General features: G+C 38.9%; 1 protein-coding gene across 2 annotated transcripts; it reads right to left on the bottom strand.

The window, feature by feature from the left end:
* Window positions 1-251: 251 nt before the first annotated feature.
* Window positions 252-14,814, bottom strand: LOC139150670 (neuroglobin-2-like). 2 transcript variants are annotated; one of them, XM_070723099.1, is made up of 3 exons: window positions 14,370-14,814; window positions 5,750-5,995; window positions 252-1,310 (listed from the first exon to the last, which is right to left on the bottom strand). In XM_070723099.1, the coding sequence occupies exons 1-3, from the start codon at window positions 14,384-14,386 to the stop codon at window positions 1,268-1,270; spliced, it is 306 nt and encodes a 101-aa protein (XP_070579200.1). In that variant the 5' UTR covers window positions 14,387-14,814; the 3' UTR covers window positions 252-1,267. The 2 variants fall into 2 exon arrangements, with proteins under 2 accessions (XP_070579200.1, XP_070579199.1); XM_070723098.1 differs by having other exon boundaries at window positions 5,767-5,995; window positions 14,370-14,813.
* Between the last annotated feature and the right edge of the window lie 1,651 nt (window positions 14,815-16,465).

Raw genomic sequence — 16,465 nt, 5'->3', positions numbered from 1 at the left:
TTGAGCTAGAATGCTGAACGGTCATTGTGGAAATATTTCCTAGGGGTTGCCAGAGCTGATATCATGCATCATGTACCTTGTATCGCTAGTGCAAAGTACCCTCAGACAATATTGCTATAATCCATTGGTTTACATTCCCTTCTTTTTACGAAGTTTCATGCACACTGTTAAGCAACCAAAACGTATGTCGCTCTTCGCCTCTTTCGGCTCCATGATATGACCGATAAATGTACATACAAGGCACAAGATAATGCTTTATAACGAGTTTATTGAAAGTACAGTTCAACGTACATGAAAAATAAAGTTTACAGTAAATGAGCGTAATACCATTTTCCTTTATTATCATTCCTTACCCATCGCTGTGACGCAAATTCTTTTCGGGTGTTACTCTTTTAGTAGGTTTTGTTTTGAAGTAAGGTGAAAATTACAGTCGTGAAAAATCTCAAACGTGAGGTTTGTCACGAAGCGGTGTCTGACAAACGCCCTTCGACAACACTTTTGCCATTTAAGTACACCGAAATCTTCATTTGATTCGTACCGCCGCTTCAATATCATGGAAGTGTAGATGGAAATAATACGTGTTCTCAGCACATCACTTGTATAGGGTATATTCTACTGTGCTGTGATTTTTCAGTAAGATGTCAACATTTCACCAAAAACTATGATATGAACACAAACAGAAATCAGAGGGCACTTTACTAGTGACAATAACTCATTTTACAAACACAACGGAAAGTTTAATGTATTTCTCATGGTGATACGTATGATGAATACTGCTGTTGTATTGAAATATTTTGACCGTCCCTGTTTCCCATCATACACAGAGACAATATAGGCACTGGAGGTCAGATAACGAACTATGTAACGACTCTTTCCCATATCACAGCCGATAATTTCCCTGAAATGTCCTTGTGACAAGTTTACAGCAATATTTTTGATAATCTATGTTACTGCGATTGGCCTTGTATGTTTGGGAGTCTGGACAGGACAGTGATACAATCTTCGCGTACATACGAAAGATTTCGCACATTGAGCTGTGTGACTGACTATTAAACAGCAGTGAATGAGGTGATTTTTTCCGTATTTTGTGTAATAGCACCACCAAGAGGCCGACTTGAAAAAGTCAACTGGAATGACATTTACCCAGATACACATAGAGGGCGTTATGTCGCTGCTGCCCGTTCTAACATTCCTCGCTTCATCATACTGGCAATGTATTTGAATAGCTGTGTCCAAGCTTCTTCTATCTTCGGATTCCAACAATGTTTTAAGGTGGGTCTGATGGATATGACGAACTGTTCCCCGAACACCTGAAATCAAAGAAAATTACATATATTTTTACTTCTAATAATATTGTCAGCGTGAATTAAGCATGGTTAAGGTTTTTTATTTACAGAGGTTTATTAATAACAATAGTAAAAAGTTTCTTTGTATCTCCAAATTGTGACAGTGCAGTTCTCAATTGTAATTAGTCAAGTTACAACAATCTCTCTCTGTCTTTGTCTCTCTGTCTCTCTGTTTCTGTCTGTCTGTCTGTCTGTCTGTCTGTCTGTCTGTCTCTCTGTCTGTCTGTCTGTCTGTCTCTCTCTCTCTCTCTCTCTCCCCCCCCTCTCTCTCTCTCTCTCTCTCTCTCTCTCTCTCTCTCTCTCTCTCTCTCTCTCTCTCTCTCTCTCTCTCTCTCTCTCTCTCTCTCTCTCTCTCTCTCTCTCTCTCTCTCTCTCTCAGTAATTTAACGTCCGCAGAGGTGGTAGAGGGTTTGAGCTGTACCAAATGATTGCTGCCTATTTTTTTTTCATTTTCATGGACCAGATAAGTCGTCTACTATGAGCACAAGATGGTTACGAAGAACTGGGGCACAGGTGTTTCCAAAAGTACATCATGAATGCTGAGTCCTAATAGTAAGAACATGAGACTCTTTGAACTAATCACAAAACTCGTCCAAAAAGGCGCCATAGGGATTTACAATGATTCAATGTACCGTTACTGCTATTTCAGAAAGAACAGAGGGGTGCCTGGTCTACTCCCCTTCTATAGAGTTCGTAATTTGTGTATAAGATTTGATGAACTAGTTTAAATTGAAATTCGTGAATATTTGTATCTACAGCCAATTTACACAACAACTAGGTTGACTGAATGTGGCATTGCAATGAAATGTTATCAATCAAGTAAATTAAGTATCATTATGAATAGATAACGTTCACTTATTAAGCACACACTCGAATCAAGTGAGTATTGACATGTTTACCGATTTAATATTATGAGGTCTTGTCTACATCCGACGAGGGCCCTGTCACGTTGCTGTCGATCGATTTTTTCAATTTATCGTCTGCGTGTTTAAATTAAAATTTCCCGTAAAAAATGAACTTGAAAGGAAACACAAAATAATATTACCATTCAATTATTGACTTTTTCCTAAATATTTGTGAAAAAAATGGTTGAGCAGTAACTGTTACTCTGAACAAGGTTTGCCGTGCATTCCGATAAGGCATGCGCAATTGCGTTTGCCTCTCAACCCAGTTTTATTGACATAGTCTGCCACTATTGGTTATATCAAGTTGACATATTCCCGAGGCGATGCTTATGCGCACTGCACCTGAAAGGGCTAATAGCCATTTTGTACATCTTAGCCGCATATAATGTATGCGTATCGAGAAGTTCAAAGAGACGCCAGCAAGCATACACGCTAACGAATGAAAGAATTTCGTAAAGAAGTGCGTTCACCTCAATTATGTGTTCGGTTTTATTGATGGCGTCTGCCACTTCCTATTAAGCCAGATTTTGATTCACACGGCTATACACATCATGAGCGATACTCACGAAATGCGTCCATCGTATTTTACACTAGTATTTACGAGTTGCGGTGTGCGGACAATGCACTGTTTCTGCCAAAATTTGACCAACTAGAGCCCGATGGGCCAACTTGAAGGTGGAGAAAATTGCTGCGTGTGCAGTCTGGCTTCGAACAAGTAACACAATACTTTCGCCTTTAGGAAGATGAAGAACTTCAGTGTCCCTATGGACCTCATTGGGCCTAGCCAACTATCGGTCGAATGAACCGTGTCAAACATTGATATGCTTGTTAATCAATTAGCATCCAAATGTTAAAACGTCCGTTTTTAAAGAAACCGAGTTCTGATCTGAAAGTTCAGAACATGGTATAAGATATTAGATGAATGTGTCGAAATATAGGATGCACGCATACCAATCTCCTTACCTTATCGCCAACTATCGAACTTTTTTGGTTTACGAGAGATTTCTTAGAGATTTTTTCATCAATCAAAAATTACATATTCCGTTCTCAATTCAGTTTACTAGATCACACTATTCAAAGGGGTAGCACATTATATGCTGAGTTATATGCTGAGTTTGTTCGAGGGGGTAATCCTGCAAATCCCTCTAAATCAAACTCAAAGTCGGGCTGGCTTTGATTGAAGTCACATTGATATTCATGAACGATCAGACGATTCAAAGAATGAACCGACCCAGTTTTCTCGGATGAGACGTGTCTTGAATATCACAGCGGCGCTTGTTAATACACTTGAATTAGGCTAGAAATGAACGGGTGAGTTCCTTATGATACAGATTTGACGCTTTATAAAATTCAGCTACAGGATTGTGGGACAGTGCATCAGTAATTTCTATCAGCGCATCTTCTACAATCCCCGCACGCTTCAACTGACCTAAGTTTAACTCCATTGAAAGTTATGCGGCTCGATAACTAGATGTTGTTAATTCACAGCATGGCTGAAAGTCGCTGCTCAGAATACTTTGTGTTATCGCTAGCAAGATAGGGAAGATGTTGTTAAAGCATTAAGAATACTGAACCAAACCACTGGCGACAGAAGGAGCAGTATGAAAGAGGACAAGGGAACGCAGCAATAAGAAAGGAAGTGAGAGGAAGGAAACACAATGGTAAAGAAGAGAATGAGGGAGTTAAAGTAAAGAGGAGAAAGTTAGAAAAGGGATCAAGCAACCCGTTTTCGCATTTTAGATTGTTTGAGTTAGACGAAATCATCTGAACATTCATCTACGTCTCTAAGACAAGAAAATCTCGAATCAGTCCTTAAAGATATTCAAGCTGATAAATTTTAACGCTGTTGATGAATTGGAATGGGGAAACGCTCATGAGCATAGACACTATCATCTTACTTTGGGAAGTTTAATTAGCCTAAATATAGTCAGATAACAGCTTATGTCAGATAACAGCTTATGAAGAGTAAACAATAAGTTTAACGCAATAACTTGCACAAAATGCAGAAATAGAAGCAAAATACTACACCCTTAACATTGTTGTATTTGTGCAAGTAATTCGTTTGTGGTGTCGCTGTGTATAGAGAAAGGCATTAGGATCTCACAAGGGATAACGTCAGTTTGGAGTTTTGAAGTTGAGATCTGAACTTACACTTATGCCACTGTCATTGATGTTACCGTGCAGATTACTGACTGATAAGAACTACTCGAGGGGGCAAATTCACCGCAAATTCCATCGGTGGCAATTTGCCAGCTTGTATGGCCCGCGATTTAAGTCTTAAAAAGCCAATCTTGCATTCAATCTGTACGTCATTTCTTTGAGTCTTGACATTCACTGTCATTATCAGACAATTATATCACTTTTCGGCCCTTGCCGCGTCTTTTTAGTGATGCTATTTTCGTCGGAAGATGCTCTGAGTGACCCCATTCCCGGCCGACTTCAAGAGTCATGTGTTAAGATAAACGTACTTTTAGATTGTATTGAGCTTTGATGAACTGTCGTCGGAGCTACTCTGTTCCCTTTTTCGTGGCAATCCCCTTGGCTATAGATTTCAAACCACAGCATGTAACTCATCTCAAGTGCGTAATTTGTTTATACCGTAGAGCTTAGTTTATCATCGATGACTCGATGTCCAAAGTTCAGCAATCACAATTTTTGTCGTAGTTTTAAATAAAAAGGCTCTGATCCGAGATAATTTGGAAGTCTCCTCGAAAGTTCGGAGTGTGTAACTGATATTAATGACTCTAAAATGGTGACTTCGCTCCGTTGATTGCAAACAGTATTGGTTTCTAGAGCAGCTTTACATGTAATGACATCGGTCTCATTTCAAACGCCGTGTAACACGGTGGGTTTAATTTTACCGCAGCTCAAAGATCATCGACCTAACCAAACGTGACGAGGGTCGTTATGCCTCCGATTGATTGGAAAATCGTGCAGTGTCGCTCCGGCTCTACTGAAAGCAACTCGTACATAATTGACCCGCGTTTCCAGTCATTATGGAACTGAAAAGAAGTATTGTCCTCTTTATGTTCATAGAATGCTTTGTAAGTTTGATGCCCAAGCTACCATTATGCATAAAGCTTACCTATGTTCATGCGTGGTTTACACAAGACGACAAGTACAGCTATAAAGCTGGATACACATTTTGAATAATTACAGTGAAATTTTGCTATGCTTCATACTTTCAAAATAATGGGATTAGAAGTCTAGTATATTAATCATCAAACAAATAAATAAACAAACAATCAAGAATGAAAGTGGTAAATAAATAAATTAGTGAATAAATATGCCCTAATAAATAAATCGTACTCAACTGCATGGTAGACTGCCGTACTAAACTACATTTTGTAACTTAGTGATGAAACAACATATAGGTAACTCTCATACTTTTTAATAAACTCTGATTTTCATGATTATTAGAAAGAGCAAGGATATTTAATTCCAGTACAAAATTGCAAATAATCTTTTCGCTGCAAGACACCCACGACTTCAACTTACATCTTGCTTGTACTTACGTCAACAAGACTAATGTCGGCATTGTAGTCGATGTGACGTTTGCCGAGCTCCAGCAGGATGCTATCGAAGCGATCGTTGTCGTCGATGCAGGTCAACAGCTTTTTGACCAGGCCCATGAAGCGGAGCCCGTGCTCACGGAGTCGCTTGACGTGCTTGGGATCCTCGGCGATCGTCGAGTTGTTGGAGAAACCGAAGAACTGCCTCGTCTCGGGATGCGTATCAAACATCCTAGAAGACAAATGGCATGGAAACGAGACGTAAAATGATAATGAAGTATGGGCTATTAGGTAAACAATGAACCATTTGTACAGGGAAGACGTTTTTATGCCACGGCTTGTTAAACATGTAATTTAATAGAGTAACCCACGGTAAATATTTAAGTAACGGTCTTATTGCATAGTAGAATGACTTAAGGTAGAACGCGCCTCGGGAACAGGTATTCGGACTTTCACACTTGTACAATTCTTTTCTGATCTACCACTAGTGGGGGTTCAGTTTAAAGCTCTTGGCGTAAAAAAAATTCCATCGTCTTAGTGAGTTTTCGAAAATCGAAAATATTCTTCTTCTCCACAGAGTTAACACAGGAATGGTGGCCATTTTGAATTTGAAATATCGGTAAACCTTTGGTAATTTGTTTCTCTAGTACCAAAATTTGCTCGGCGACCCCTATTTTTTATTCTTGATTTTGAAGGAGAATGATGGTTGAAATATTCCATGAAGAAAGTTAAACAAGTGTAAGTCTTTCACTTTCGAGGCGCATACTACCTCAAATTAAATAATCATAGCAAAGACTCGGAAGAATCTATATGGATGTACAGTTCAAAATAAATATGTACTTCATTATATCGGCATTAAATCATAGCTTCAAAGATTTTCGTACCCTATGGTTTTCGTTTGGGTCGTTCTGTTAATCCGTTATCAAAATAATCGCAATCATACCTATCCATAATCCATAACACTAGGTCAAAATTCGTAATACACTAGTTATAAACATGGACACAAAGCAGTACAGAACAGACAGTAAAGCACTGGTACACAAAACAAAATCAAATTCATGACAGAAAGATTTATGGACCTCTGGGCAAAAGACAAAGAAGTGATGTCAAGTGTTTCGAAAATAGTAAGCGCATCCTGCCCCACATGTGGCACCCGCTGTATATCAATCTGTAAGTCAAATAGGTAGTGGTCACCAACTAAGGTCCAATGTCACTGATGCCATCAGCAATCATTTGTCGAAAAGAGATGCTGTATTTATCTACCAGCTTGTGATACCTGCCAAAAAAAAGCGTTTGCATGTAGAGACAAGTCTTTCTCTGGTGTAACCTTGATTTAACAGTTTGTAAGAGAGTAAGGCTTACTGTTTTTAAGGCTATGTCTCTCTACAAAATCACCATATAAACTGCATGCTCTTGCATATCGAATAAGCTGGGAAATGTATACCCCATAAGCTGATGAGAGCGGAATATTACTGATGAGGTGTAGGAAATTGATAATACTAAAGTTGAAATCATCTCGCTTGTCATATAGCCTAGTAGAAAGGTGACCATTAGAGTCAAATTCAAGGAAAATATCCAGATATGAAGCAGAAGAGGTCGTTTCTGTAGTTTCTTTAATCTCCAATTCTAGAGGATAAATCATATCGATTTAGTCACTGAATTTGAAGTTATTTCAGTTTATTGAAATGACATCGTCCATGTATCTAAATGTAAAGTTGAAAGTTGTAGCTATAAAGACCTTTTTCTGTTTTATTAAGTTCTGGATAAATTCTGCCTCGTCAGAGTACAGAAATAAATCAGCAAGCAGGGGAGCACAGTTAGTACCCATAAGAATTCATATAAAGTTATACTCTAGCTCTGAAAATGCAGGTCACCGTGGCTTAAGTTTCAACTCAGCTATCTTCAATTATATTGCAAAACGCCCAAGAATGAAACATTCCACGAGGATTCCAGAATAACTCTGCTGATTAGAACACTGAGGCAGACAAGGCTTGAATGCGATGATACAATCTTTAAGACGCCTTGTACACTTCCTTTACCATATCAAAGGTCCATGTGATTCCTTACAATTCTCCGAGGAAACCACACAGGTTCATTGAGATACAAGACAGGGAACGGGCAATCGATCCCCCTATAGTAGCCACAGCCAGTTTCACAGTGGCTCTGCGGAAAGGTTTCAGGGGAAGTATCGGTTGAAGTGAGACCCTTGTTTCCGAGGTGAACCTTAGGGTCGTCTGCATTGATCATAACTTTAACATTTGCCTAACATAATTTTAGGAAAGTCGATGTTTTCTAATAGATGTTTTACTCACGCTACCCTGTATTGCTATACTAGAGTTATTTCTTTCCCTGTTTTGAATTCTGTAAAACAGACAATCCGAATCGACAATTCGCAGTACAGTTTACTTTAAGTTAGAGGTGAAGGTTTTTTGATCCATACATTGACTTGTATGAATTTTATCAGTTCACATTTTATTCCGTCGACATGGCACTTGATTTTATTTACTTTTAGGGGTCGAAAGTGGAATATTTAAGCGATAATGTATCCCCTTCTGGACCATATGAATTAAAGCAATCTTTGCACAACATGATAATAAACACGAAGCCGAGTAAATTATGGAGTGCAAAGCTTGCCTTTATTCATTATTTGCCCGGAGGGGGCACATTACCGCTATTATTTTATAAATTTGGTAATGCCTGTGAATTTGTAGATTCAGAAAACAATCCGGGCCAGAATGCTGGATAATCGGATTTATTATCAGTAATAGTCTGGGGATGACGTCAAAAATTCACAGTTATTTACAGAGCTATAACATAATTTATCATTATATTGGCCATCTAGGAATTGACTTTATAATCTTGCATAATTTGTGTCGCTGTTCGACATTTATCCACATGATTAGAGTTTGCATTAGGATTAATGTACTATTTTTATCTGTACAGCCCATGAGGAGTTATCTTGGTGTTCTTGGTTTTATCGCCTTTTCATCATACTCGCTGTGCGGCAGCTACATGTAGTCTTTTTATTAAGAGATTAAAAAATAACGATGGCGATATTTATTCCCGAACCCCTGGTGAGGGCTCGAGGGTAGTATCATGGCGTTCACCGTGCAAAATCGAGCGTCTGCGTTTGGTGATTTGAGAAGTATTTTTTTGTTCGAGCGATCATTTCCTTTTCATAATCGCTGTGGATGTCGATTGCGTGCAGCTGACCTCAAAAGCTTACATGAGATTAATTCTACGATAAATCATTTGAAATTCAATCATGTATGAACAGGAAACGATGTTATATTAACAAAACATTAAAAAATATTAGCAGCCAAACAATATCTGGATATCCTTTTATCTCGTTCAGATCTACGACATAGGCATTTATTTGAGCGTTTGCTTTCGGTAAAAATTATCACCCGTCGAAATAAATCACAACTTATATGTCAAGGATTTTATTAGATCGGAAGTGTGCGGTATGTCCCTTTTGGCGAACCTTGTTTTTATTGGAAAGCAGCGTGTAAAAAGTCTTGCGGGTACGTGTACCTTAGAAAGTTTAGTATTCCGAATATGCGTTAAATTTGTTCATGCTATCGATTGTAGCTTGCCAATAACCAGGCAACAAAAAGGCTGAGAATCGAAGTAGTCAGACTGCCGTAGAGGACAGGCGTGTATGCCTTGAAGGGGCGTCGATATCATCATTGTAAGCAAACGACAAGGAAATTGAACGGTGAAGGTCAAAGCTTCTTGTTCAAATTCGGTATCTTTGTGGAAGCTTGTGTGATATATGCAAATCCTTCTTGCGGGGGCATCGTCTTTTTCTCACATTTGTCCTCGGGTTTCTTTCAATCGACGCAAAGCCTATTTCCGTGCCATGCTTTGAACTAACGAAACGTCAATCAGCTCAGTGCGTTCCTTATACGAATTATTGACGGAACGACTGATCTTGAAAGCAGCACATGGGAGATACATAGAGAATTTTTCAAACTATTCATATACGCTCTTGATCAACCTGTTAACTTGAGAGACTATTTCCTTGTTTTGCCAAACTTCTTCCCGTCGGCTCACATGTAGAGCATGTGCCCTGACGGCGCACGTGTCTGAACTTCTTACGGGCCGGGGAATGACAAGACATCGCAACGAGCGGGTTTAATGCAAAGGTTCAGACTCATACATCAAGCAGGTAATACGCTTACGGTAACATATGCAAATGAGGATGCCTGCGTAAAGCAATCGCTATACAACCACTGACATTAGAAGAGTCTTGCTTCTTCTATTTTATCGTGCACGATGGCCACGTTATATGACAGTAAGGAGCTATGTTAGGCCTTTGTGTTGTTCCCATGCTGTAGGCAGTGTCCAATGACCATTTCCATAAAGTTCATTCTTTGTATCAACCTTTGCATTCCGAAGAGTCCGGTTTGAAAAGGATGAAATGGACATCACATTATTTCATATGGTGAAAAGGTCACGTTCCTCCACAAAGCCTTGATTTTAAAGGGCGCACATTTTGCGCGAAGAACAGGATCTTCATATTTTCAAATTTCTAAAAAATGTTGGTTCCCTATGGCTGAATATTGCAATATTACAAAATACTCATAAAAACAAGAGTATAACTTAAAAAGAAAAGCAGATGAGCTTACATTCACAGTAAACAGATATTAATCACTATCCGATTATCCCAAATTAGTTCCAACCGTGTTCGAAGTATCTGCCTTTTGGGCAGTTTATGAAATATAGTGTTTTGATTGGTTACTATTATATTTTGAAAAGTGATTGGCTGACGGATCAAACTTATTCGAGACAGAAGAAGGTCACATTAATCAAATCCAAAGGCAAAAATTTGAACGAATCACCTGGGAAGGACGTCTTATTAAAGTTGGAAACACATTTATAAATTTGTTCGCAAGTAGACCTTATCAAACGACACAGTTATTGAGTATTGGCATGGTCCGCTTTTTGCGACGTGACATGATTCATGGCTAAAACATGCAGCCGAAGTTAATAACCATCCAGGAAAGGCAAATTAGACGCTAATTAAAGTTCACGCGGCGTTGCATAATTGAACACCAAATTATGGGAGGAATGAAAATTTCCAATCAATTCCGTGTCAATCGCCCGGTCTTCATCTGGCTATGCTGAGAGTACCGGCTACCCAATGGTCATCTCATGCGTTACTGAAATAAACGTTGCTGTGAAATTCTAACGCGATTTCAGTGACATTAAGCCATGGTTGCCCGTTTTCATTCTGAGTTCGATGACCACATGGCATACACGGGAAGGTTCGCACTATAGGATTCGATTCGTCAATGACCTCGAGTCTGTTTTTTAAACGTTCAATTACCTTATTTCTTGTCTGATCTGGAACCTGATTCTGAGCTCCCTGCGGGGCGATTTTATTACTTCATTTTTAAACCGAACGTGTTCTATAATTCCTCACCGCCAAAATGTGACAACGAATTCTTTATCAATCACACTACATGCTGAACTTTTATCCTGTTTTGTCATCGACAGATAATTCCACCGCCGATTGAATTCAAAAGCATTTGAATGTGAGCGTGTGTGTGCCATTACTTCAACTGCCACGGGCAATGACATTTTAGATTTAGACACCATGTACGCTTTTGATCGATGTTTTCAATTCACTTAAAATGCATGTACAAGGGCAGTCCAATCAAATGTCAATGTATTTTGAAGTTGATTTTATTTCGGATGCTATTATTCATTCATGGTCTCGAACTGGTTTCAAAGCACTTGTTTATTTGGCTTGAGTTTAATTTTACAGCGATATTCTTTCTCTTTCACCGTGCACTGTTTTGAACCAATTGCACGCTGCAGCCTGTTTAACAACAAGAATTAAAACAAGTGAACGTTCAAATTAAATACGAAAGGTTTTAGAAATGTACGAAACGTACGAAGAAGCAAATTATGTCGTGTCAACATGAGAATAATGGCTAAAAACAATATACTGTGAAAGGTTCTATCATTTTTGAATGTATGGCTTCTTTGGATTAGTGTTTCCTAGACAAGGCGACGAGGTCGGAAGGACAACAGCATTGACATCTGAAACAATCGGTAGAGTCAGCAGACTTTAGCAACGCACTGATGTACACTTGTTACAAATTTATAATGGGGTATACATGCAAATTAATGACTGGGTTCATATGCATTTTTATACGCAAGTTCGGGTCGAATGAGATATTATTGTGGTACATATGGAACATGGTACATAGTACATAGTACGCGTAATGCATCTTCTCTGGAATCCATTTCTATTTTTTCATTTCCGTTTGACAAACGTACAACTTTAGAGATCGTTTCTAGATCTACTCACACGTCTAAGTGACAAAAATGCTAATGTACGAGTGAAAGAAAGAAATCTATAAACCGGTATGACTTGGCAAATATTTCACTAGAATGGTTGATAATAACTTCAAGACATTGGAAGTCTCATCTTGCAATTGGACTTTTAATGAAAGCTCCTTGAGATCTCGGCATTAATGGACATTTATGGTTTTAGGCGAATGTGTCAAATGTCATGGCCATTTAAAGGATAAATAAGAGCTCATTTGACGCTTACTTAAGCATTTGGAGTAGTAGTAAACCCATTTATGGTACATGAGATGGCTGTTGCACGGCGTTCGATTCAAGTAGCCTCAAACGGAATAAAATTGAGGAAACATGTTTGTTGAATTTGCTTATAATTAAATATATGGAGTACCGGTGTTTAGTCACTAAGTGCCGCTTCAGACTTGTGCCGACGTCTTTTAGTCTGCCTGTCAGAATGCCTGTTTCTCGGCCTGTTTTTCCTGGGAGGTGCTCACTTGACCAGTACTGTTTTCTTATCTTGTTACTCTATTCCTTCCATTAAGTGTTACATTCTCGCCGCTACAGTCGAATCTCAGACAACCACGGTAGCTGTGTGAAGTCCACTCTAATGCCTGTCAATAGAGTTCATTAGGATGCATGCCTGACTAGAGCGTGGCTTTGCGCACAATTTACCACAATCTATCCACGCAATCACGGCAGCAAAAGTGGATCAGCCATCGCAGCTCAATTGTGTCTTAGCACTATTCATCTTGCTCGAGAGGAAACGTGCTCAAAACATCAGGATCTACGATAACTTATCGTGATTCAACGGCATCGTAATTTGGCCAATTGAACTTGATTTCTCTTTGTGACAAAAAGTATAATGTCATTAATGAACGTGCTCGTATATCTGCGTATTCATTTGTGACGAGTTCACGATAGATGTAATAGGAACGTTTGCTTCCAGTGTCTTCCAACGCAAAACACATCTATATGTACATAGTACAGAAACACTAGCTTGTTCAATAAGATGAGTCACTGAGTCTGTGCTTACATATTCCTCAACAAAATGACAACATAATGGCATGAGGAGAGTTACCGGGCTAGATGATATGCACTACACAAGTTTCAGACAAATTTGGTGAAAATGTTTTGTAATCTCTGGTAATAAAGCAGTAACTACAAGCAAAATTAAGAAAAAAAATATCCCCCTTGGGAGAAACTTTAATGACTGTCGTCCATCTTGGAAATGAACACTCGGCGTTCATATTATTGATATGTCAATCACAGTGCCAGAAAAAAAAACCATCGATAGGTATGGTTGCTTTGAGAGGAAAGACCATCGCTATAAGCCTAGACTTCTCGATGAACTGAAATTAGAGAGAATGAAAACACATCCTGTCGCGTGCTCCTGCAACCTTAGAGCACAAAGGGCGCTTTGTGTAAAGAAATACATTACATAGAAAGGGGGATAATATACCTGTTACAGAGAGTGGACCTGGCAGCGGAGTATCATCATGGTTACATATAAGAGATTTATAAAAACGAGGACAAATTTTATTGTCGCCAGAAAATCTGATCTTTTACCTTGATATCAATACCTGGCAAATAAAATATTGTTATTTTGACCTGTTTAAACCATTCATCTGGCCACACTGTGATATCTGAAATCGTAATATTTGCAAATTACGTGGGAAAAATGTATAGAGTAAGAGCAGAGCCGAAAATTGTTGATTGTTTTCTTTTTGAATTCAATGCAATTTGAAAGTATGGCAAATTCGTATCTCCGCATCTATGTGACTGATATTTATTCGAAGCGAGGGAGTTGCGGTCATTTGTTTTTGGAATTGAGCACTCATTTCTTCAAGTAGAATTAATATCCTGAAAGTGAACGCCATGTGCAATCAAGATGTGAACAATTTTAGTATCTTTTTGAACTCAAGGAAATCTGCCTCGTTGCTTTCTTAACGTCGAAATGCATTCATGTATTAACGATGATTGCTGGTGTCATACTTAAACATACGACCAAAATTACGCAAGATGCTTTTAACCATCAAAAGCAGTCGTCAGACTAGGTCGTAATCGGGAAATCAAAATGTTTATCTGCCTTACAGAATGAAAGATATTTTGTATTTAACGGTGTTTATAGAGTTTATCAAGCAACTGTCACTGCGCTTAATGATAGGAATCAAGCGATCCATGCAGTTTTGAAGCGTACTTGCCGTCTTGGGTAATTGTTAAAGATATTCAGTTTGTGACTCGTGACTTACATTATTTAGTCGCCTAGGTTGCCGCGATGTAAGACTTACCCCATGAAAAGGAGCATTCCAATTCTCTCGAGATCAACATGAAGCTCTTTCCATGATTCTGCTATCAGAGATCGATCTTCATTCGACAATTTGAGTTCCCCGTCTTCCTGTTCCGTTGAATTTTGCAGCCCATCTCCCGTTCTTTTCTCTCTCTCACGCGAGGTGGGCAGGATATCGCACAGTGTGCCACGAAAAACTCGGCCTGCTGTCTTGATTCCGTGTAACGTTCGTGAAGGTTTCGTCTTTCCTAATTTGGTACGTTTCCATACATGTGGCTCGCTTTACCATTTCTGTGACCGTTCTCGTGATGGCAGTTGCCACAGTGACGTTGATATCGCATTATAAAACCAGAAAAAAAAGCTGCCCTGCCGCTGTGGCAGATGAATGTTAAGTCTTAGTCGTGCCTCCAATTACTGGGCAACAGCCTTCGCGGCTGACGCGTCACGTGACTTCGGCGCCGCTGCTAAATATTAATAGTAACCAACAATTGGTATTTTCTGCATTAACAACTTCCGAACTGCAAACTAAAAACCTTTAATGTGTTTGATCTTAACCCAAAGATAACAGACATAGCATTATACCGTGCGTTTATTTTCCCCCACCGACATTCGACATTAAAATCACATCCATTTCTTTGCCGAACCATCAGCTGTTTTCTTTTTAAACGTATTTTCGGAAACCTGTCCAACTGGCAAAAATGGACATTTATCTGAAGACAAATTCGAAAAGTGAATAACGATGTCACCAGGATTTGTAAAGCTTGATCGAATCGAAAAGCTTCCTGCATAGGGCGTACATACGTAGCTGACATTATCTATTACACAGGCATATAGTATAGTGTCATGCAAAGAATGGTGGTATTTTTTCTCTAACTCAGTGTTTGTAATGATTGTGACTTACAGTATTACTGTTTTATAGTACATTTTCTGGCTAGTTGCTATAATAACGTGCAAATAGCATTCCAGTCGGTACGCTCATTTGCCCACTTGTATAAATACAGTCAGAAATTTTCGACATCGTACCATCCATCTACGGATATCTCGCCGTGAGTGTTCGCCTGTCTGTCTGCTGTCTGCATGTCTGTCTCTACAATATACATTTATCTGCTGACCTATCATTCCCAAATGTATTTGTCAACTTATTGTTTCATCAAATAGTAATATCCAATCTACGCCAAAGTATGTATGTATGTATGTATGTATGTATGTATGTATGTATGTATGTATGTATGTATGTATGCATGTATGCATGTATGTATGTATGTATGTATGTATGTATGTATGTATGTATGTATGTATGTATGTATCTATGTATCTATGTATCTATGTATTATGTATCTACATATGTATCTAATGTATGCTTGGATCTATGTATCAATGCCAAAGAAGAAAGAAAGACGTGGAAACTCTTTCGCCCCTGATAACAAATCAACAACTGCCTTGAATACACAGGGGTGATTAAAATGCTACCACATTATTTCAAGCCCGCATAATCATAACAAATTATAATGTGGACAGGAAGGACAAATTAAAAAAACTTGAATAATTCCTATCATGGCGAACCTCGCGTCGAGTCGAAATTCACACGAATATCCCCGAGGATTGAAAGGAAAGTAATTAACTTGCGATGTCTTTCATGGCCATACGCACGCAGAGTTCAATACATCGCCCAGAGAGAGTAATTCACAAATTCAGATAAGAGGTTTTCTGTGTCCCTTTGCGTTCTCCTTTCAAATAAATTCTCTCGATAAGCAAAACAGCGACAAGATGTATTCTACGCCAGTGCTGAAAGTCGAAATTTGTGAACTTTTCTTTCTTCGCGGGTCAACTTTCACTGCGACGATATCTCTACAGTGATAAAGACGAGACGACAGTGTGAGGCTCTGCCGGTTCAAATTGCGACCTATGTGTGCACTTTGTCTGTATTGACTGTTGGTACCCATCACTTCGTCTTGCGTAAAACCACAGTGAGTAAACATAATATACATCGCGTGATGTGCATGCAGTACTACTGATACAAACGTTGTACAAATGGTGACACTACGTACGTACAATTAGTATTTTCCTCTTTTCCGATATTTCCACTTAATTGTTACC

This window comes from Ptychodera flava, chromosome 14 (assembly GCF_041260155.1).
Source record: "Ptychodera flava strain L36383 chromosome 14, AS_Pfla_20210202, whole genome shotgun sequence".
Taxonomy (NCBI): domain Eukaryota; kingdom Metazoa; phylum Hemichordata; class Enteropneusta; family Ptychoderidae; genus Ptychodera; species Ptychodera flava.
The sequence above is the reverse complement of the archived record's forward strand: the minus strand, read 5'-3'. Positions and strand labels throughout refer to the sequence as shown.